This window comes from Takifugu flavidus, chromosome 5 (genome assembly GCF_003711565.1).
Source record: "Takifugu flavidus isolate HTHZ2018 chromosome 5, ASM371156v2, whole genome shotgun sequence".
Lineage (NCBI taxonomy): Eukaryota > Metazoa > Chordata > Actinopteri > Tetraodontiformes > Tetraodontidae > Takifugu > Takifugu flavidus.
This window is the reverse complement of record NC_079524.1, coordinates 15,245,942-15,268,288: the sequence shown is the minus strand read 5'-3', so window position 1 is coordinate 15,268,288 and position 22,347 is coordinate 15,245,942. Positions and strand designations below refer to the sequence as shown.

The window sequence follows — 22,347 nt, the reverse complement described above, 5'->3', positions numbered from 1 at the left end:
TGGATCTTGGGTGTACAGGCAGGAAGGATGGACAGACGGATAGCACAAGAACAAGAGAGAAAGAAAGACAAACAGAGCCGAGCTGTAGAGCACTACTGGTAGGAAGTAGGAAGGCACTCAGAACACACACAGATGGCTGCTAAGACATTAGCAGGGAGACAAAGGGCAAGTTACTCTACTACAAACTACTGAGAATCTAAAGACCAGACAGAAACATCTCATACAAAGGTCTGTGTGTCTTAAGGATGCATATTTAATAAAGCTGCATGCCTGATCAACAGTGTCATATGTTTCAGGTGGACCACAAAAGGACTTAAAGGTTTGTGAAGTGCAATGATCTTGTCAGCGCACATGTAAATCAAGAGTTTACTTAACAGTATGACCTTTGAGCCTGTAAAAGTCCATGTAAATGAATCATGGTATCATCATAACAATTCAAAGGAAATTGTTGCCCACTAGGTCAAGGATAAGGCTACTAAAGTTATGGACCTAACAACTTCTTTAATAAGCTATATAGCGTGAATTCAGCTAAAAGGTTCATAGTGTCTGCAGCCCTGTTGAGGGATAGATCGGTAAAAGGATGCCACACACTGATGTTAGCATGGAATAGCATGAAAGCAGCCCTCCCTCCTTACATATTATACATATATTCATATATATTCATACTAAGGCTTCACTTCTGGTCTCACAGGCAACACCTATGAGTATAACCAGCAGCGAGTGCATGTGAAGCAGATACACCCTCGGGTCCAGTGTGTTCCTCAGTATGTGTGTTTACCTTGCCATCAGAGACCCATACAGCCTGCATCTGCTGGTCCCTGATGGTGTCTTTGACGCTGCCGTACCAGGCATCGTTGGCTGAGTTCAGGTCAATGGTTGCTATATAAGAAACAGAGCACAGGCCTGTTTAAATACTGACCCATATTCACACAGGGTGGTGCAACAGTTAGTCGGATGATTTATACCAGTAAATAAATGAGCGCAGGTCTTCCTCAGTTTCACAGACTGCTCGTAGAGTTTGTGGGCACTGCGGTTGGAGTTTGGAGCAATTCGTTGTCTCATAACCTTGATGCCGTGCTTGCTGTCAGGGTTAAAGTAGATAACGATGGGGTACCAGTGGGTGTAGTTTAGGGTGTCCACGGCCTTGGGGGTGACGTCCAGCAGGGCGTGCTTGTCCTGTAAGATCAAGATCGAGAGGTAAGGATAAACACTGTTAATGTTTCATGTGTGGTTGTAGAAGAGATTTCTGCTAATAAACCCTCTGTTCACCGCTTAACCATGGTGACAGCATTTTTTACAACAGTGAGGTGCTACAAAGGTTTTTGACGATGGTAGTTCGTAACAGTTTTTCCCATCTGATTTAATTCATCTATTAAACTTTCTTAAGTAAAAAAAGCAAATTTTCTCAGTGTGCAGACACATCGAAATGATCTTATATTTATGTGTGCCCCATTTTAGAAATATTTCAGCTATCTGACTTTTACACACAATCCAATCCAAATAAATTAACAAAGACCAAATCATCAACAGGAACTAAGAACAAATTATTAACTTGAGCTGTTTCACGGAATCATTGTGGATTATTGTGTTTGTGTGACGCAGCGAAATACCTGCTCAATTATCTGCCGGATCGTGTTCAGCCGGACGACTCCCGAAGACTTCTTGGATCCAGCATCTTTGGGTTCCGTTTCTGATGTAAAGACACATAATTAAAGGAGGGGCAACTTTGATACACACAAAGAAGGAAATGAAAGGAAAGAGGCTGGAGACACTCACTTGCAACAGTAAACAGGTCGGGCATCTCAGAGGCCAGCTTCTCGTTGGCAACATCAGCGATGGCACCAAACAGCACAACCGGACGCCGGAAACCAGCTGCAATTACACATTAGCGCAGGTTTTCCACAAGTCAATACAGAAAACCTCTGTACACCAAATATAAATAAAACATCGGTGATCAATGATCATGCACCAGCACTAAGACTGAGTCATGCCAGCACTGGTGTGTCAAAACACCACCATAATCTGTGACACATCACTTCTGAGTTAAAGTTCGCTCTGATCTGGAAAGGTTCAGACTTTGATAATTGGTTTTAAAACTTTGCTTCTGTTCTCTGGAGCCATTTGTCACAGTTACATTCTATTTACCTGGCCAGGATGACGATACTGATTCAGAACAGTGTTTCATCCTAGAGATCCTCTCACAGTTCTCATTTTGATCTGTTTCTCTGAGTCAACATGTAAAGTGATACAACCCAGCTACCGACCCACCACAATTATGCTATCAGCAGCTACTGCACATAATCTGCATCATATAGAATGTATTTATTATTTATTTACCTTTATTTATTTGGGTCAAAAGAACACTGTATGGAAACATTTGAATTCAACACATCTCTCTTTAGGAGCTTTACCTCCTTTGAAAATAGTCCAGCTGTCCTGCATAATTAAAGTATATGATGTCATAGACTTCATTGCTATTAAAACTATGTAGCAGAAGATGAACTCACTGTAGTGATCTTCAAATTGGCTTCAACATAAAACTTTCAGAATTGGTTTATTAGTTTCTAACAGGGCCTATGTAAGGGTTCGGTCTTTATGTACATATGTTGTCCTGTGTATGTCACATGTACACATGCTGCACAGCGAGGGCATTCCTGCACCCACCTTCTCTGAGCACCACTCTTTCATAAGCAGGGAAGCGGGTGGCCAGAGTCTGACTGCTCAGATACTCTCTGCTCTTCCTCAGATCCTTCCTCTTCAGAGAACGCTGAGCCCGCAACCGCCAGAAGTCTGCCCGGTCGCCACCCACTGCTTTATGGGAATTCTGGACGCTGGCCATCTGCTCTGCTCTGATTGAGAGAAATTAACAAGTACAAACAGGTCAGAGCACTTTGTAGTGCATCCAAATTTACACAAAAGACAAATCTGTTTTAAGAATTTATGTAAAAATTCTTTTAGTCCTTTTTCCCCTACATGGGATGTTTACAATGAATCAGTTTGTAGACTTTTGATTGTGTATTTACTGATGTATGTCTTCATATTTGTTAGTAATATCAATTATAATGTATTTTTAACAATTAATTTGTTTGACAAACTGAAAAGGTCTCATAACAGTGATTATTATAACGTAGCATCACAAACAGAATAATAATTATTTCTATCAATGTGCATTCATCATAAAGAAACATTATTCTGTCACATGCAGCGCTTCAGAGTCCTATTAAAAGTTGCGTAAAATTAAATATAAATTCAATGCAGCAATGTGTCCAGAATGTGGGACTTTTCTCTGCTCAATTCTGTGTAGAGGACTCAGAGTCAGAGGGTTAAATGCTTGCTTACATTAGTTCAGGGCTTCAGCTTGTTTATATGTTGGGATGTAGAGCGTAGAATACGGAAATGGAGAGAGAAAAATGACACACGACCTTTGTTACATGAAATCAGTGACTCTCTTCTCTGAGGTGATAATAGTGCCTCCACAGAAGGAGCATGCCACACTTATTCTCAAACCTCACTGAGAGATAACAAGGTGCTCTTCAGTGCTTCATTACATGCTACATGTGATTGGTTTTATCTCTATCCAGTGGCGTCTGGAGCTTTGACCAAGCCCTGTTGAAGCTGATGCACACTTATGATCATTTATCATAAGTGTATCACAGTAAAAGCTTCTGTATACATGAACTCCCGTGACCAGATCTGTACATCTCAATGAAAAATAATTTTTAAAATTAAAAAAAGGTCTAAATCCTCCAACAATGAGCCTTATAAAGATTCACAGGTGTATTAACAGGCTGTGACTGGTAACAAGCCCTACCTGCTCTTATTGGGGATGATGCCCTTCTCCAGCAGCTCCTTGTCTTTGCCAACACGAATTGCCAGCCAGTTGCCGAGTTTTCCGTCATACAGGGTGTCCACCACCTTGAAGATGTCCCCCCGACAGAAGGCCAGACTCTGTGGAGTCTCCTTGTCATAATCATAGTGGGTTCGGATGAAGAAGGAGTCTCCTCGGCCTGACACCAGTATATCATTATAAGCTATAGTGGGAGAAAAGGAGAGAGAAAATCACAGTCAGGGATATAAAGGTGGACACTGGGAGTAGACTGCAGGGGGGTAAGTGGTTAAATATCGCTTTTCTAAGCAGACCGAGCCGCTCACACAACGACCCAATCACTGAAGGACTGGTCTTGAGGCTGCCTTTTAGCCAAGTGCATGATGGGACTCGCCCATTGTTGTCAAGTGTCATCTGTCATCCTTGAAGCAATTTTGATTGTATAAGACGCTATATAAATAAAGATTGATTTGATTTTGATTTTTTTTTATCTGTGTCATTACATCATACATCCTGCCTATTCCAGGAAAAGAAACATCTTTGGGTTTTCTCTTTAACTGTACTCTATATCTACAATTGTATGATTGCTAAAGCATAAATATTTTGCATTAACAAGATAACTGACATTCTAATCATACGTTTGGGGATCGGTGTTGAACCCAGAGCAGAAGTCGGTGTGTGGGCTTGTTGAAAGATATCGATTCAGAGTGAAACAAGCCCCCACTGAAGAAATATGTGACAGGAGGAACAAAAAGCCAGAGCCAACGTAGGATCCAGACCATAAATAACCACTAAACCAAGTGATACCCCCCCAGGGTTCCCTATCACTTGATTTTCTTCAACATGTTTCATTACAGGAACTCACTGGAGTCTTCAGCCACTATTACTAAGGAGACGTGTTTAATGATTGTACTGCCCACGATTTAACACAGATCTATTCAGTGATCTGGAGCAGGGGGGCACAGTAAAGCGCCTACAGATTATCTGGATTGTAAATGATAAATGGATTGGAAGTGATAAAGTTGTATTTAAGTGAACATTCACTGATGTTACAAAGGGCAGGCAGGTAGGGAAAACATAGGATGAATGGCTTAAAGATATTGGTTTCATGTGCGGAATGAATAAACCACATTTGGATATATATATAGACTACAAAGTTCACTTCCTCTCCATGTGATTTAGGTGTAGATAATCTGCCTGTCAACCATCATGTCCCCTATAAATACAGAGCAGGGCAGGCCGGACGTCCTCTCATTGTCCCCAAACACATGCAGCTGGAAATTGTTTTAGCTAATATTAATTTTAATGGTTGATGATTTGATTTGAATGTTATTTGAATGATCTACATTTAACATATACCGGTAAGCTGTATTGTGATTGGAAAACTATGGTTATATGTTGCGTTGGACATAATGTTGTAATTTGTTTTCCATTTTTGTAGCAGCATTGGTCCTCATCACTGGCACTCAGCCAGTTCTGTCACCAATTCACCAATTCCTGATGAACATAAAAGAAAACTAAGAACTGAGTTCAATTGTGTTTCCTGTGTGGCGCCAGTTAGAACATTGAATCCCCCAGCAGGTAGTAATTAACTCCTCCCCGCCTGTAACATGTTCCATAATCAACTTTATGCGTTGCTATTTAGAGATATTGGGGTGATAATGACTATTCAAGAGTCACATAGACGCTCTGGTTTCCCTTACAGCCATCTCAACAGTAAACAGGATGTTTGGAGCTGAATATCAAAGACTGTGATGCAAGTTGCTCAGCCTTGTGTGTTTGGATACGGAAGGGATTAAGCTAACCTATTCCCAGTTTAAATGAGGCAGGTTATTCTAAGGAATCAGCATTCAGGTTGCTCTCAGTAAAAGGAATTAATGAGCCAACACCAAGAAGTCACTTATAATCTGCTCCCCACCAGTTCATGGAGAGTGTTTAATATGATGATGAACATGTACTGAATTCATTAGTTTATAAATTAACAGCAACCCAAGTGAGAGTAATCTATTCTAATAATAAAGCTGCCATTTTCAGCATTTCCTTGCAAGTGTATGCAAAATCTATTTGGAACAAAAGGATGCTTCTTCATTTCCATATCTCATGATTTGTTTATTTAAAATTATGAACCAATTCCCTCCACAGAACTGAATATAAAAACACAGACCAAATTGTTTGGATCCAGTTGCTCATGCACTGTCCTAAATAATCACTAGAGCATGAAACCTAGATGATTTCACTGCTGAAAATACTCACAGATGAGTCAGTGTCTCCTGGATTCATTTGCTAAAGTTTCTGCATTGAACTCGTTGCTATCTAAAGGATGCTGATAAACTGAAAAGAATGCACTGTTTGGCGGATCTCCCACCAGTGCCTGCTCCATTTTCTTGCAAAGCTTCCTGACTTCATTTGTGTGGCCCCACAATGTGCTGACCCAAAGGCCCAACAGAGACTGCAAGGCTACAACTGCATATGTACCGGTAGACTGGAAGTAGAGTGGAAATGTGTGCACACACATTTCTAGTGCTTTGGAGCTGTTGGTGACCCTCGGTGGCAATAAACAGATGAACAATTATCAGATCTTTGCGATTAAATGTATGTACATAAGCGTGCCTGAAATGGTACACAAAACAACAGTGGCAGCGTTGGTGCTGTTACAACATGTTGCCAATGGAGCAGTGAGCAGAGAAAGAGGAGGACTGGCTTATCAGCTGCTTTAGGATAGTCCTCATGGAACTCATGGCTGCATGGAGCTGTGGCCACATGGGGCGTGACAGGGCCAGGAGCCATGTCCTACCTGTGCCCGAACACACTGGGTTTAACAGACACGGGGTCATTTCAGCAAGAGCTGGCAGACCAATCTGGACAGAGCTGGTCGAAACGGAGCCGAGCCATGCCAGCTGTGAGGGATGAGATTATTCACATATCAGCCACGTATATCAAATTCCCATATACACTGCAGTTAAACAGGCCAAAACAGCGCAATTTGCAGCAAGAGCAGGTTTTCTTAATGTAATAGGAGCTATTTACTGCTCACACGTTGCTATAAAGGCTCCATCATGGGATGAATTTATAGCAACAGAAAGAATTTTCAGCTTTGATGCAAATACAACTAACTAATATTGTTGGCCTGGATCGACACACGATTTATCCCTTTTGAATGAGGCTTCTAGGTAACTAAAGCATTTATTTGTCCTCAACCGAATCCCCCTGACTGGCGTGTGATCAATGCCACATTGATTGGGATGTACAAAACAAACGCACAGTGTTTTGTGTCTGATTTTTTTGTGCATATGGACTTTCTTGGATTTTCAGTATGAAAGCCATGCAAGTCTTTGTCTCTGAGGCCCAGGTCTTTACTCAGCTACACTCTGATGAGTTTTAATTAGCTTAATAAAATGTTTTTGGGTGAATGCATCAATGTGCCTTTGCTATCCTGCAGGTAGTCTCAGACTCTCACGAGAGTACATGCATATCTATGTGTTTCATGTCAAACCAAAGCCAAATCCAAATTTGATACTCCAGCGGCTAATTCTGCAGCAGGAATGTGTGCGAGATAAAGTCAGAATAAACTTCAGAGTGTGTGATGGTGTGCAAGTTAATGCTGTTCTATCTAAACAGCTACATAAAGCCAAAAGTGGATAAACTCTAAATTCACCGTGATCACCAGCGGGTCAGTGTTTAAGCAGAAAATATTTACCATCAGGTTTGCTCTGGGCCAGAATGGTGATCATTTCCCCTTTAGGGATCTCCAACAGGAAGAGGACAGCTTCTTCCCTCACGACGCCTTGAAAATCAATGTTATTCACCTTTAAGACAAAACAAAGGGCACAACATTGATGCAGCTATACAATCACCAGTGTTTACTAGTACTAATAACAATGTTTGTCTGAAGGTAACAGGTATATTGTAGTTGACCAAGTTTCTCATTTCAGTATAGTTGATACATGAAATAAAGTGGTGCCTGCTCTACCTTCAGGATCTGGTCTCCCACACGCAGACCTCCCTCCTCAGCAGGACTTCCCTCCTGAACACTAGCAATGAAGATGCCCACGTCGTTTCCTCCCGCCAACCTCAGACCAACACTGTCTCCTTTCTGGAAGTTCACCATCACTGTATTTGACCTGCAGAGGCGACATACATACAGATTACAATAGTACTGGAGGACTAAATCCAATGTTTTTTCTCATTTAATTTCCATCTCTGGGGATCATGACCAAAAGGTTCAAATTTGGCTAGTTTTCAAACTAGACCTGAAACAAGTGATCTTCCAACCTCCACATCACTCGTAACCACACCCCAAGGCAGGCAGACTTGCTGTGTGTCCGTCCAGAGAATAACTTACCACGTTTTGTAGTGTTGGGCCTGTACCAAAGCAGCATAGCTGCAGTACAACCATCAACTGGTATGGCTAAAGTCCCAGGTTTTCCGGGAAAAACTCGGTGAAATTATCCATTTTCAGGGGTTCGAGACTTGGCAACAGAAGACCTACACTTGAACTGGAATGAGGCCGATGATCCTTTTTACAAAACCAGAGCGTCTAAAGCTCCAGGCTCCTTCCCCATCGGAGCAGCTGACCAGCTTGCAACAAGCTCTGGCTTTATGTGCCAAAAGCGAGAAGAAGCTCCAATTCTTCGACTTACAAATCAAGCACAACCTTGCCAAATGGGAAGGCAATTTTTTAAGCTGCTCTGCAATCAGGTGAGGCTTTTCTTTCTTTTGTGTTTAGAACCCATGTATTTTAACAAGTTTAAGCCTTTTCCTATCGTCACATCACCATCATTCCTGACAAATGCAGGGTTTTATCTTTTTTTAAATGTCTACTCTTTGTATATTTACAGTAAAAGCAGTAGTGATGTGGTGATTTGGTACAGTCCAGTTTTCTGTAGTAAAAATGGGGCAAATGATTAAAGATCATACAGTTCTGGATGTGTGTATGATGAGATCACTGAGGTCAGTTCTTGCCTTATTACATCATGCATGAGTCTGTATGTCATTAAATCATGCGCATCCCTTTTTAAAGCTAAACTGGAGCTCACAGATAAGGAGCAGATCACATGCAGGTATGTCGCGGTTTGTCAGGAGGCATTTATATTTCGGATCAAGGCATTATGTCCCTGAGGGCTTCTTTTTTTCTCCTCAGATCTGTGTATTCTCATGTTTTCCCTAAAGCTCACCCGTATACTTTTTCATCTTCTGGACATGGTCGCAGAAGAATCTTAGGAGTGGCTGTTGCAGCAACTGTAGACAATAAACATGAAAACTTGTTAGATATTACACGTGCCAACAACATGCGAGTAATATTAGTCCATCTGGACAATTAGTAATGTGGGGAAAAAACTGATAACGTTCGCCTGTAGTGGGGTTTGTGTAACCATTTTGTTGTTGTTTTTTTTATATTGAAGAGGAGCAAATTACTGACTAGCAGTTGCTTGGCTAACTTAAACATAATTAATTAACTTTTGTGGTTGTGATATTGAGTCATCTAAATTCACGGGAACATCAGTGCATGAGCTGAAACGGATGATTTCCTTAATGTGTTTGGCATTTATTAACGGGACTGTGTGACATCATAGGCGGGGAGAATACTGTCACCACAACCTGGAGGCTCCGCACTTTTTGACCCATCCTGGACCACATCAGCTGAGGATTGGGGGAATTCAGGGATTCTGAAGGGGGAGGCCATGGCCGACATCTTAGCCGTCCTCATTGAATCCTCCCTGTTCCAAACATGGACACACACTTCTAAATACACACTTGAAGCTAGAATCTATGGATGCACCTCATTATTTTTCATGTTGATTCTTTTTCTCGATTAATTCATTAGTTAGTTCCTCATCTTATAGCCACGAGACTGGATAACAGGTCTGAACAGGTGGAGTGGCACCTTATGTCTTGTTTTGTCCACAACCCAATAATCTTCAGCATTTTATCCATTCCTCACTCCAGCACAGTTTTTTTGAGGAGCAGTGAAATTCCAACATAACTTTACATTTGAGGAACTACAGGGGCTGCCCTGCAGGAGGTTGGATCTCAACTTCAGAGAGATTTTAAACTACCCAATGAAACAATAAATGAACTTCAATAGCTTTTCCTTTTAGCTCAATCAAACAGCAAACACCCATCTTACCTGGGAGCGTCTCTCTCATTAGAGGAGTGGGAAGACAGGTCCGAGTGGCGGGATCTCCTCTCCTCAGGAGGAGAAAAGGAATGATAGGACTCCATCTCTGATATGTCTACCAGAAAAAACAAACACAAAGACACCTCAGTTAGAAGCACTCCAAGTCTCTCTGACACTGACCACCACCAGAATAAAATTGGATACTTCAGGAAGCCCCAACACCATGAAAGGTTCTGCAGGAGTCAGAATGCCGACATCTTAAAAGAGGATAAACAAGTGGTGCCACGGCAGGATGATTGAGATAAAAGCAGCTTTCACCCATTTATAATCCAGAATTGAGCTGAAATACAGCCTGTTTGTATGATTTTAATAACAAAATTGTTTTGCATGGTTTCCTACCTTCCACTGGTTTCCATTTCCATGTGATGCCATTAGTGTACTTAATGCATAATAATGGTTCAAAAAGCTGTATGCAACAGTTTTTGGAGCATTATGTTGCGCTGATTTAACTAGCTAAATGCTTTGACTCATGCTATACAATCCTGCTCATGCACGAGTGCGTGGAAGCCTGAACAGCAGCATAATAAGGAACGATAACTCAGAAAAGACTCAGCGAGTGTTTTCTTTGGTTTTCTACAATGTTTACATTGTTTCACTGCACGTTTTACATTTAGGCAGGCATCACGAGACACCTGATAGTTGTCCCTCATTAACAATAATGTCACTATCTGCAGTTAAAGAGACCAACATTTTGCAAGAGTGCAATTAAATGTAATTCTTACATGTTTTCATTCATGCAGCTCTTGTAAATACCGGTATAAAGGTGCAAACAAGTTACAGTCCTATACTCTGGTTCAGTGGTCATAGACTCAATATTTGTTTCACATTTACATTTTACACAAAGTTTAGTGAATGTACTGATTTAAAGTACTGAAAGAATTAGAAAAGAAATCATCATATTTTGTAATTTCATTAAAAGAGCACTTCTGGTCTTCCAGGATCTATATTGCTTCCTAATGCACCAACACATGCACAGTTTTGGTCCCCACTGAGACCACCTGGCTCTCAGTCAGTCCCAATGAATTCTCTGGTTTTCCATTTGAAGTGAGCAGGCCTAGCAGATGCTTTGACTAAGCTGCTTTTATCTGCCAGACTGTGGCACTGAAGACAAGAAGAGAGTGAGTAGAGGAGAAGAGACACTAGTGCACCAACAACCCAGAAACAAAAGAAACATTTGAGGACTCAGGTGCGATGAAAAAGAGCCAGTGAATCATATAAAAGGACACGAGTGACAGGATGGCGCTGAGTGAGTCCCCCTGACAGCGACCCACTATGACAACCCCCTGTAACAGGTTTGTTACTCTAAATAGAATTGTTCTTTTATGTAACTTTAAATGAGCAGCATTGAGAGGTCAGAAAGGTGCCGATGTGTCTCGCCTGCTATATTCAGAAAGGTGGTAATTAGTTTAATTATGGTTACGCACATGTAGGGATGTGGAGAACTGATGGAGGGAAATGAGTGCAGGAGGGAAAGGATTGGAGGGAAATCTGTATAATTAGAGTAAGTAATATCTGTTTTACAATCAGCATTACATTTCCTGGAGTGTCTATGAATGTTTAATCAGGTCATAAGTGATCATCTTTTTACCTTCATCAATCACTAATCAAGATTGTTCTTATAATCACAATCAGTGATGCATCAAAGCCTACCATGATTAGTTTATTTAAAAATGCATAAAACTGGACTACACTACCAAAACAAACATCAGTGCATAATTTTTATGATTTTCTAAGAAGATCAAATAAATTAGTTTTTTTTTTTAAACAGTTCTGCATCAATAACGTCTATTCTCTCTACTTATAAGAGAAAATGTGCTGAATTTTAGATTATTTCAGTCATTTCTGGGTCATATTTGCAGTGATGCCGTGGGTGCAGTGGGATTTGTGAGGAAGAGCGGACAGGAGGAAAGAAGAGCAGAGGTGAAAAATACCACCTGGACAGACAACGGCGAGATTCTACACTGTTAGGACGAATCATTAATAGGTTATCACACTGAGAATTCAGCAAACAGCTTACCCACTTTATGAGCCACGCTTTGACATGCAACATTTCTGCGTTCACAAAAATATATCATCACCCTTCGGCACCATCGAGATTCAGCACTCAGACACGTGACAGAATCAGAATTCCACTGGCATTTTGCAACTTCCCAGTTTAATGAATCACAGAATTCCATGTGTGTATGATTAAAATGTGTTTATTTATTCAGGAATATGACTAGTTGTAAAAAAGTTAAAGGAGTATGAGCAGTATAAAGAGAAGTGCAAAAGGTGTGGAAGCTTTACAACTTAGTCATGTTGAGTCACAGCCGTTTTACAGCTTAGAAAGGCAACAGAGTTACACATGCTGTGTCTTGGGGCGTCCTTCATCTAAAAGTATGACAAATTATCTGGAAGAGAAAACAGACAAAGATTGCACTTTTGAGGGATGACAGGATCGCTTCTGCTGCTCAAGATGAACACGTTTAAATCAATATCAGCAGATTTTCATGAAGTGGATGAGAGATTTTTCCCCCCTTCAACACTTTCAGCTGGAAAAAGCTAATGATTTAATCTTGGCCAGGTGATGACCTCCCCCTCTTTTTTGCTATAAGATATGATAAGGAAGCCAAGCAGCTGCCAGCAGAAACTCAAGACTGCTGAGTTTCTCTTCTTATATTTAGCAGCTTGAACAGCAGATATTTTTAGCTTTGTGTTCAGTGAGTAAAAGTAAACACGACTGCCAAAAGATGTTTAAAAAACAGCTCTGACTCTATCACTTTTACGATAAATCCATAAAAAATATCTTACATGGAGGCCTAACTATATGGATAAATACATGATTTTTTTAAATGGCCATTCATGTTGGCATCATTATCAAAATTAAGAGATTTTTACGTAAAACCAGCTTAAAATTTAGTAATTGTGCCACACTCTAAAGTGCTTGTGTTGAATAGCTCCTTACGACATGTAAAGGTGAGAGTTTTCCAGCTCAGTCTGACTATGAGGGATCTGTTTCTGTCGCTGTACTGCCTGCTGCAGTTTCCATGGCACCATGTGTTTTAAACAGTACCTGGGAATTTAGTACATTCAAGATATGTCAAGTTTAAAATTGTACTGAAGCGGTAAGCCTGTAAACACAGCTGATCCACAGTAAAACTGTTCTTTGTCACTAGTAAATCATTTTCTTCAGGCTAGCACACAAATTGTCTCAGCAGAATGTGTTTGGTACGTATGTGAAGCTTTTTATATTCTGATTTTATAACTGGTGTATTTGGTTCGAAGGTTCAGGCAATCATTCAGTGCAGTGATGAAAATAACTTATACAACCTATGTATTACATAAGTAATCATAGGCATGCTAAAGCTCCCTGTGGATTCAAGGCCCACTTGTTCAGTAACTCACCATCATTATCAGAGTCGGAGTCCTCCAGAGGAGGGATGCGAACGAGGATCTGGCGCCGATCTCTCTGAACCACCAGCTGCAGTTTCCCACTTGACTTTTCAATCAGCTTCCCAGCATCGTGCAGGGAGAGGTTCTCCGTCACCGTCCCATTGATCTGCACACATGTGCAAAATACAGCCACTTCTTGGTAATACATTTTTAGACGTCTGATTTTGAGGAACTGCAGATGTTTGGGTGAAATAAATGAAGCTAACTGTATCTATGAGTGAGGAAAAGCTCAGTGTGAGTTTTTCAGAAACTTGGTCATACAACAAATAAACATCACATTACAACAAAACTAAAATCACTAAAATCTTCATCGTGGCACTGGGAGACAGGAGGCAACAAATGAACATTTTGTCCTCCGTGTTGACGTTATAAGCAGGAAAAAAGGGCACTTGTAAAGATTAAATTGAGGTTGACATGGGCTAAATGCTGACAGCTAGACTGGGTCAGAACATCTCCAAAACTGTTCCCAGTCTGCAGTGGTCAGAATCCATTAAAAGTGGCCCAAAGAAAAACAGTGGTGAGCCAGCCACAGGGTCATGGGTGGCAAAGACTCACTGATGCACATGGGGAGCAAAGGCTGGCCAGATCTAATGGACAATGGAGGAACTTGGCCCGGCCTGATGAATCACATTTGAATGACCGGGTGCATACCTGAATGCACATGCCACCAGGATCTACTATGGGAAAAGGGCAAGGAGGCAGTCTGATGCTTTGGGCAATGTTCTGCTGGGATAATGCACCCTGACACAAAGCCAAAACAGTTTAGGAATGGGTCCAGAAGTACAACAGTGAGTTTGAAGTGTTGACCTGACCTCCAAATTTTGCAGATCTTCATTAAATTGTGCCTCTTTAGGATGTTCTGGACAAACAAGTCTGATTTATGAAGCCCCACCTTGCATCACAGGACTTAAGGCATCTGCTGCTAACATCTTTGTGTCTGATACCACAACACATCTTCAGGGGTCTCAAGGGGGTCAGTATAAGGGGACTAACACAATATTAAACAGGGGATCCTAAAGTTGCAGAATTCTAAAAATCATTTGTGCATGTGTGTGTGCATGTGTGTGTACCTTGAGGATGATGTCTCCCTCCTGCAGGTTTCCATCTTTTGCAGCTAGCCCGGTACTGGTCATCTGTTTAATGAAGATCTGACTCCCCAGGCGAAGTCCATACTCTACAAGACCACACAGTACTGACAGGTAAGAAAAGTCACTTCCACATCACCATTAACAACAACCCGGTCCAGGTCCCCTGATGACATTTTAAAATTTGAGGGGTTTTGGGAGCCTTATTTTTCTTAGCATCTAAAGCTCTGTTCAAAACTTGCTTGAAAATCAGACCTGGACATGTTGGCAGTTGGTTTAAATGTTGGAGACAATGAAAATGCTGATTTTCACATTAATCAGACTCAGACAGCTCTCACCATAGTGTTGAGGCTGACTTCATCAGTCAGGAGCCAAACTGTGCTGTCACATGAGATCTGAATGCTCTGCCATTTTTTTTGTACTTGAAAACTTTTGTTTAACATTTATTTTTAAAAGTGTATTATTTTGTGAATAGTTTTTTCTACTTGAAAACCACATTACCGGTCTATATTTGCGTACTTGCATATTTCTATATTGAATGGCTAAGGTTTGATTAGTGTCCTTCAACATGCTGATCACATTAGATCACATGATCAGAACATGCTGAACCATGTTTTGATCATGTGACCTGATGTGATACACCTGTAGGGAATTTTAGTCAAATGGAGATGTGGTGGAGTCCTCATTTATTTCCCACCAGAAATTGTTGCATGTATGATTATATTTAACAGAAAGTTAAGTCAGCCTTAATTGTAGCAGTCACTGAGTGAGAGGCAGGAATGCACCCATGAGAGGTCACCAGTGGATCACAGGAGACACACATTCACTCAGTCTCACGCCTCGAGACGTCACTCAGCTTAACAATGAAATGGGACATCACTGACCTTCGCTGGGCCTATTCTTCACCAGCAGAACATTGATGGGTTTCTCCAGTGGTTCCAGCTCTCTAGAAGGTTCTGGGGAAGGCGAGTTGTCATTAAGATGGTCTCTGCTCCTGTACCTCCCAACTCGCCCCCCTCCTCCTTCTCCACGCTCGTATTTGTCGTCCATACGGTATCGGTCACCTGGGCTACGCCCTCTGCTGTGGTATCTTTGGTGATCAGAGCTGGTGTCCAGGGCTCGTCCCCGGCTGCCCTCCCTCCTGGTCCTGTCTGGACTGGGTGATGTTCTCTCCTGGCTGCGACCACGGCTCCTTCCTGGCTGGCTGTAATCTCGGCCTCCCCTGTAATCAGGGTCCAGGTATGCTTTGCTGTCGGATGGGTGGTCCCGGCTTTCGTTACGGTACCAACCGTTGTCATCTGCATCATAATAGTGGGTGGAAGGGTTGTATTCTCTACTGTCTCTGCTTGGGGAGGGGGGCTGTTTAAGAGAGTGTACAGCCACCTTCCGAGGTCTTTTCACAGTCTGAAAGAATAACAAGAACCTTATTATGCTTTCCAATATAAATGGTGTCAAATAGGGTCAATGGGTGCCATTTTTGGCAGTAAAAAAGTTCAATGGTCGTACATAATCTTCTTCGGTTTGATGTATGTAAGTAAATACTGTAAGTATGAGCCAACTAACCAATTTAGTGTAAGGCTCATTCATGGGGAAACTGTCTCATCAAACAGAGCTGTTCAGACAGAATCAGAGCAACTAGGAATGTGAAAACACTGATATTAACTAAAACAACCCAAGATGATTTAAGTCCAGATCCGTCAACTGTATTTCACGAAGGAAACATGTTGCTCACTATTACACAATACTCACTATTTTGGCCACTTTTCCACATTTACGAAGAGACTGCACAGCAAAAGAATGAGGCACGTTGTCCATGGGCATGGAGTTGACCTGAATGACACGGTCGTTCTCACTGCATAAAGAAAAAAAACATCCAGTGTTGAATGCAAATGCTTAAAATGCACATATATTTTCAGACAATTCTGACCCACAGGCAGGCCACTCTACTACACACATTATTTTACTACAAACCCACAGTTACAAAACAGACTGAGCAATTCCCAGCTGTAGCTATTCACATAGCACTATCAGGTTATCAACCCAACCTCCAGCGCTGCACGCCGCGATGTCACAGATACCTAAAGGGCAGTGATAGATCCTGCAGTATAAAACTCTCTTTACATTAAATGCTTTTCACTTCATCAGAGCACAATGGGATTATAGACACATTATATAAAACACCTGCACAGATGTTTTGAATGAGCAATGTAAAGGTGGCAAGTATTTAGGTTCATTGTAGACACTTACAAGAGTAATCCATCGGCCGGGCCTCCCTGAAGCACGTCTGATACGATGATGGATGTCTCACCGTTCTCCACGTTGGGGTTGTCACGGCCACCTGACACAGCAATGCCAAACCCCATCTTAGAGTCCTACAGCAAGGGAAGCAAACATCTGGTAAAGATGCAGAAAATGAAGCATCTGCGCTGCATCATTAGCATCAATCTACAGATGAAATTAAAGAGTTTTACTTTAGCGCTAAAGGAAATCTAGATCCAAACGATTACATTAGAGGTCTGTATGTCAAGGCTTAATCCAGATGCACGCGCCTGACCGTAAAGACTGAAAGTGATAACTGACATCTTTCACCTCCTGTCTTAATATGGTCATATCAGAACTTGAGTCTTAACAAATAATTTTATTCATTAATTCATTTAAAATATTAGAAGCTAAGTAATAGAAATATTATAAACCTGGTTTACTGTTCCTTTTTACCATCAAATGACATGAATGGTAAACATTTCTATCTTATATGCAGCTGCACATCAGATACAAATGGTTATTTGAGATTGAATAAAATTGTTGGTTCAAGTTGTGTCATTATTTTAATCATGTTGTGTTAATACCAGCCAGTTAAAAGCGTGTCCATCAGATCAAGTAAGCTTTCTCCTGCCTCCAGCAAAATTCTGCATTTAAATAAAGTTTATCTTATCATATTTCATTGCTCTCATGCTGGTTTTGAGGCTTCAGGCTGATGGACAGATGGATGAATGTGTGGATTGTGACCTAACTCACCCGCTGAAGAGTGACTGTGTACTGCTCCCAGACCATCTCCTCTGTCCCTGAGCCCTGCAGGAAACACACAAACAAGAGTGTTAGCAAGCGTTCAATCTCCTGCAACATTTAATCAGTGACAAAAGGACTCTGCAAATAAAGTAACTAGATTATAAAAAGAGGTGACTGATGTTTTAACAATGCTGACATCCGATGTGGCGTAAATGATACTCGCTTCAATAAAACACACAATCTATTTAACTATTTATTAAATTCGGAATGAAATAATAACTTAAATAATAAGTGGATCAAATGTGAGGACAGATATATAGATGGATATTAGTCTTTCTGAATTTCTATTCTATTTCTTTCTACTTTATTCATGTTGCTATATCACAGGCAGCATAATGTGAAAATATTAAAATATTTTACATAACGACAGTGATTTAACTTAAATGATATATTCCATGTTCATTTGTATTGTGATCATATCCATCCATTAACACCAATCATTGTGTGACTCTAATTGTTCTTTATTATTGATGTTTTGATAATATATATTTTTAATAATGGACCAGCTTTGAAATCATGTTGTCACAGAGCATCATTTTCCTTTCCTGCAGACTACACCTTCCAACATCAGTCACATAATCTGAGGGTCTCACACACGCTGCTGGTATCATGCTGACCCTAATGCAACAGGAAGACACAGATAACACAGGGTGGAGAGAAGTGGGAAAGAGAGTAACCCAGTTTAACACCATCACCCACTCACAAGTGCCAGAGGAAACACAGCGTGTGTGCTTGTGTGTGTGTGTGTGTGTGTGTGTGTGTGTGTTTAAGTACAGCAGAATCATGTCGATAACAGCAGCCGGCATGTTGTCCGGTCTGTCTCTCTGGCCGGCTGGTGTATTATCTTAATTGGACAACTATTTGAACCGACATCTGCCCTCGTTCCTTTCCACCTCACTGCTCTCTCTCTCTCTCTCCCCCACACACACACGCACACACACACACACAAATAAAGTGATGCGGGTGCTGCTGAACACTGCTGATGTTGATGGAGGCAGACAGGTCTGCTCAACTTCAGCTGCTTCTAACAAGAGCTGTGAATGAAGCACCAGCACCAGCAGAGGTCTACCGGGGTCACCACTGCGGGTTCCATATGCTCTTTAATTAAGGAAGCTACAGTAAAGACACTCTAGAAGATAAAGAATCATTTGCAAAATATTAAAAAGAACCTAATGCTGAAAATGCAAAACATACAAAATGTTGAAATGTATCAGTTCTTTTTATTTTATACCCATATAAAATGTGATAATGCACTTAAAAACATTGTGACAAAAGAGGTAAAATGCCTCAGTTATGGGATGGATTCACCACTGTGAGAAAGACTGCACTAATAAAGTATCATTGTCGTTCAGTGTAATATAATTAAACATAATTACAAAGAACTTTGAGGTTTCATGGTCTACAGAACAAACAGTTTAGATGTGACTGTCGTCTGGATGCTTCTTGGTGACTTCATAAACATAAACTGGCACATCATGTACCGGTAACTATGACAACCCATCACCAATAAGCAGCTAAAACAACTACTCAACAGAAAATGATGTTTTTGGAGAGCATCTGGACTGCAGCTTAAATACTGCTGAAAGTCTATCACTGAGGGGAACAGGCTCAACAGGTTTAGCACAGCACACAGCAAACGCACCGTGACAGAAAACCGCCTCTAAATCAAAAGTTACGGCTGCTGCACTCACTGGAAAATGTCTGAGTTCAGGAACATCTGTGTCCCCAGAGGCCCGACCCAAAAACCCTACCCTCACATCTTAAAGTCGCTACTGAGATTTAAAGCCAGACAGAAGAAAACCGATGAATCTTCAATGTTCACCCAGCTGCTGCAGTTGTTCTTACAAGATTACTGGAAAACTCTGAAATATTTGGTTCTGAAATATTTACTAAAATGCTCATGTGGGTCAGAACATGTCTGCCCTAAAGCAGCTGATGCAGCACAAAGCATCTGACAGTTTGTTTGGTTCCAGCGCATCAACACAATTTTGCTTCCATTTTTCATTTAAACGTTAAACACACAAGGACACTTAATACTCAGTAACAGTAATAGAGTGGCCTTTAGATCATATTATCATTTATTATATTATTTTATAAGTATTTTTTATGCTCAGCATCAAAGATGAAATGGGTTGTTTGTTGATACAATTGCTGTATTTTAGCATGTTAAAGGAAATCTCCACTATGCTGGTATCATACTACAACATCTGGAGAAATAAAACAAGACAATCACACACAGTCATGCACTACGACACAGGTTGCGACCATCCTGAGCACACACCAGGAGCTACAGCCAAGACTTATTTCTATTATTTGATTAACCTGATCTTCTCCCTCATGGTGTCAGGTTCGGTTCTGAACATCCTGTCATGTCGCACACCTCTGAACGTCAATGCTGCAGTGTGAGAAAACTTTAACGCACAGGTCAGCAAAACAGCATTATTACAAATCAGCAGAGCGAGTTATGTGAGATAAATCAGCTGTGTTTGGCTCTATAATGTGTGATTAGAATTGATCTCTTACACAGACAACCGCTAGAGGTGCAGCTTCCAATCCCTAAAACTTCTCCACAATGAGGAACTGAATGAGACATGAGAACACAGCCCAGCACATCAGCACATCACTTGCTCTTTCTCCCTCCATCCATCCATCCATCCATCCATCCATCCATCCATCCATCGCATATCCCACCAGTCTGAGAAAACAGGAGTTCCCAGCAGGTGCGTAGAGGACCACCAGGCTGCCTTTCAGCTGTTTAGTGTCCAGCCCCCTAAGCTGGATGTTGGCTCCACCAGTGCCACAGCCTTCCCTGTGACCCTCTGGAGCTTCGGTTCTGGCCATCTGAGCCTGCGAGGATCGCTGCTTGCCGCTGTGACCAGCGCAGCAGCCGCTGGGCAGGCACTGCAGACTCATGGACGAGGAAGCTTCCTCAGTGATCCAGCAAGCCAAGCGGCCATGGTCCCCCTGCACCGTCAAAGTCCTGACTAGTGAAACCCCGCGTGAGCATTGTCCGGCTCAGTTTGGGAAGTTTACACAGCACCAGGATCCAAAGCATGCGTCCCACTGGAGCAAATGCTTAACCTTCCATACAGTGCCCTAACTCCAATCAGGATAAGCCTGTGTAGTGGCGGATTAGCTTAGCCCCTGGAGGGAGGAGAAACTAAAAATAACAGTTCACTCACTGCGCCTCCTTCATCTCCTGTCCTACGCAGGATCCCGAGTGCTCGCACTGCACGCCTCCACTTCCTGCGCAGGCCCGATGACATGGCCAGGTAAGAGGGGGAATTCAAAAGGCAGAGACAGAGGAGAGAGCTGGCCAACAGAGCTCTGAGCCAGCCGCCTGTCCACCCTCTGTCTGTCCGTCTGTACATCATGCTACCGTCTTTACTCTGCCTCGCTCGCTCTCTGCTCGCTCACTTACTCGCATATACACAACCACAGTCACACTTGTAAGGACTAACACAGAGCTACTTTTTATTTTATTTTAATTTATTTTTAATGTGCATCATACTCCAAGATTAGTTTGGACTTGAAATGAAAAATTTTAAAATATAAATGAAAGAGTGAAACGTTGTATTTCTTTATCTGCATTGTCATTATCGTTTTACCAAATTGTGAGTGTAATAAATTGTTCTTTTTCTGAAGACACAACAAAGAGGTCTCCAAAAAACAGTCCATTATTCTGTCCTGCCAGCGTGAATCCCGCTTTTTGATCAGCATCTTGATGCCACATCTGTGAGGTGGATGGATGGTCTCGGCAAAGGAGAAGTGCTTTCACAGATGTAGACAGATGTGTGAGCAATATTTGAGAGAAAAATAGGTCTGTTGTATAGTTAGTTGTGAAATAGTTGTGAAAAATGGGAGAAAATTATACTAAACACATTTTGTTTAGTGCAATTTCTTTTTCTAAATATGTTAAATTTGCCAGACTTCTTGTTCCAGCAGTTAAATGTTAACAGAGCTCAATCAGACACTGTCTTGATAAACAGAACACCTCAACTCCAACCACAATCATTACTTAAAAAGCCAAAAAGCACAACTCGACACAATTGTGGAATTTGCACATTTTGGGAGCAGAAAATGTAAACCTGCTAATGCTACTGACTGTTCATGTCCAATAATGGCTTATAGGTCACCTTCCACGGGGTTATGATGGACAGATGGGCAGTTTCTGTTATTACTGAGTAATAGCAGTATTAGTATTCATGTGGATCAGGGCTGCTTATCTCTGTAAACAGTTTGATTCTACAGCCTAAAACAGTCTGATTCACTAGCACTAATATTCTAGAAAAGGTAACAGCAGAGTTGCAGCTCTCATGTAAAAGCAAGAAATAAATGAGTTCATCAATATTTACAGACCTGTCAGGAAATGACTTATTCCCTTTGAATTGGTGAGAGAAATGTTATTAAAAGGTGTTGCTTTGCTAAAACTGAACATTAGAGCTCAGAAAATGGCGTGCCAGCAGAGGAATCTGTGTGAGAAGTCGTGTAAAAGTGCAGCCTCTATCTTTACAGCTACGGTAGATATGAAGGGGATATATCCTTCAACAACACACTCGTGTGTGTGTGTGTGTGTGTGTGTGTGTGTGTGTGTGTGTGTGTGTGTGTGTGTGTGTGTGTGTGTGTGTGTGTGTGTGTGTGTGCATGTGTGCAGGTGGCCCTCAGAGCTTCAGACAGGCCTGTTCAGTGCTGTCACAGCAAATTGTCATCATGACTTCCTCACACTAAGTCTTTGTCTGTGCATGTGTGTGTGTGAACCA

At 41.5% G+C, this 22,347-nt stretch overlaps 1 protein-coding gene across 3 annotated transcripts in view; it reads right to left on the bottom strand.

The window, feature by feature from the left end:
- Positions 1-22,347, bottom strand: part of LOC130526544 (tight junction protein ZO-2-like) — a 39,701-nt gene that overhangs the window by 4,439 nt on the left and 12,915 nt on the right. For 2 of the 3 annotated variants that reach the window (XM_057034301.1, XM_057034303.1), the window contains exons 2-18: positions 17,537-17,590; positions 16,769-16,893; positions 16,271-16,373; positions 15,406-15,925; positions 14,507-14,610; positions 13,389-13,542; positions 9,954-10,059; positions 9,425-9,543; positions 9,001-9,064; positions 7,797-7,947; positions 7,524-7,632; positions 3,812-4,031; positions 2,665-2,849; positions 1,777-1,872; positions 1,611-1,690; positions 966-1,176; positions 779-879 (exon numbers count right to left, since the gene is read on the bottom strand). In XM_057034301.1, coding sequence (XP_056890281.1) covers positions 779-879; positions 966-1,176; positions 1,611-1,690; positions 1,777-1,872; positions 2,665-2,849; positions 3,812-4,031; positions 7,524-7,632; positions 7,797-7,947; positions 9,001-9,064; positions 9,425-9,543; positions 9,954-10,059; positions 13,389-13,542; positions 14,507-14,610; positions 15,406-15,925; positions 16,271-16,373; positions 16,769-16,893; positions 17,537-17,590 — 2,502 coding nt within the window. The remainder of the gene's footprint in view (positions 1-778; positions 880-965; positions 1,177-1,610; positions 1,691-1,776; positions 1,873-2,664; positions 2,850-3,811; positions 4,032-7,523; positions 7,633-7,796; positions 7,948-9,000; positions 9,065-9,424; positions 9,544-9,953; positions 10,060-13,388; positions 13,543-14,506; positions 14,611-15,405; positions 15,926-16,270; positions 16,374-16,768; positions 16,894-17,536; positions 17,591-22,347) is intronic. The other variant, XM_057034302.1, reaches the window with a different exon arrangement.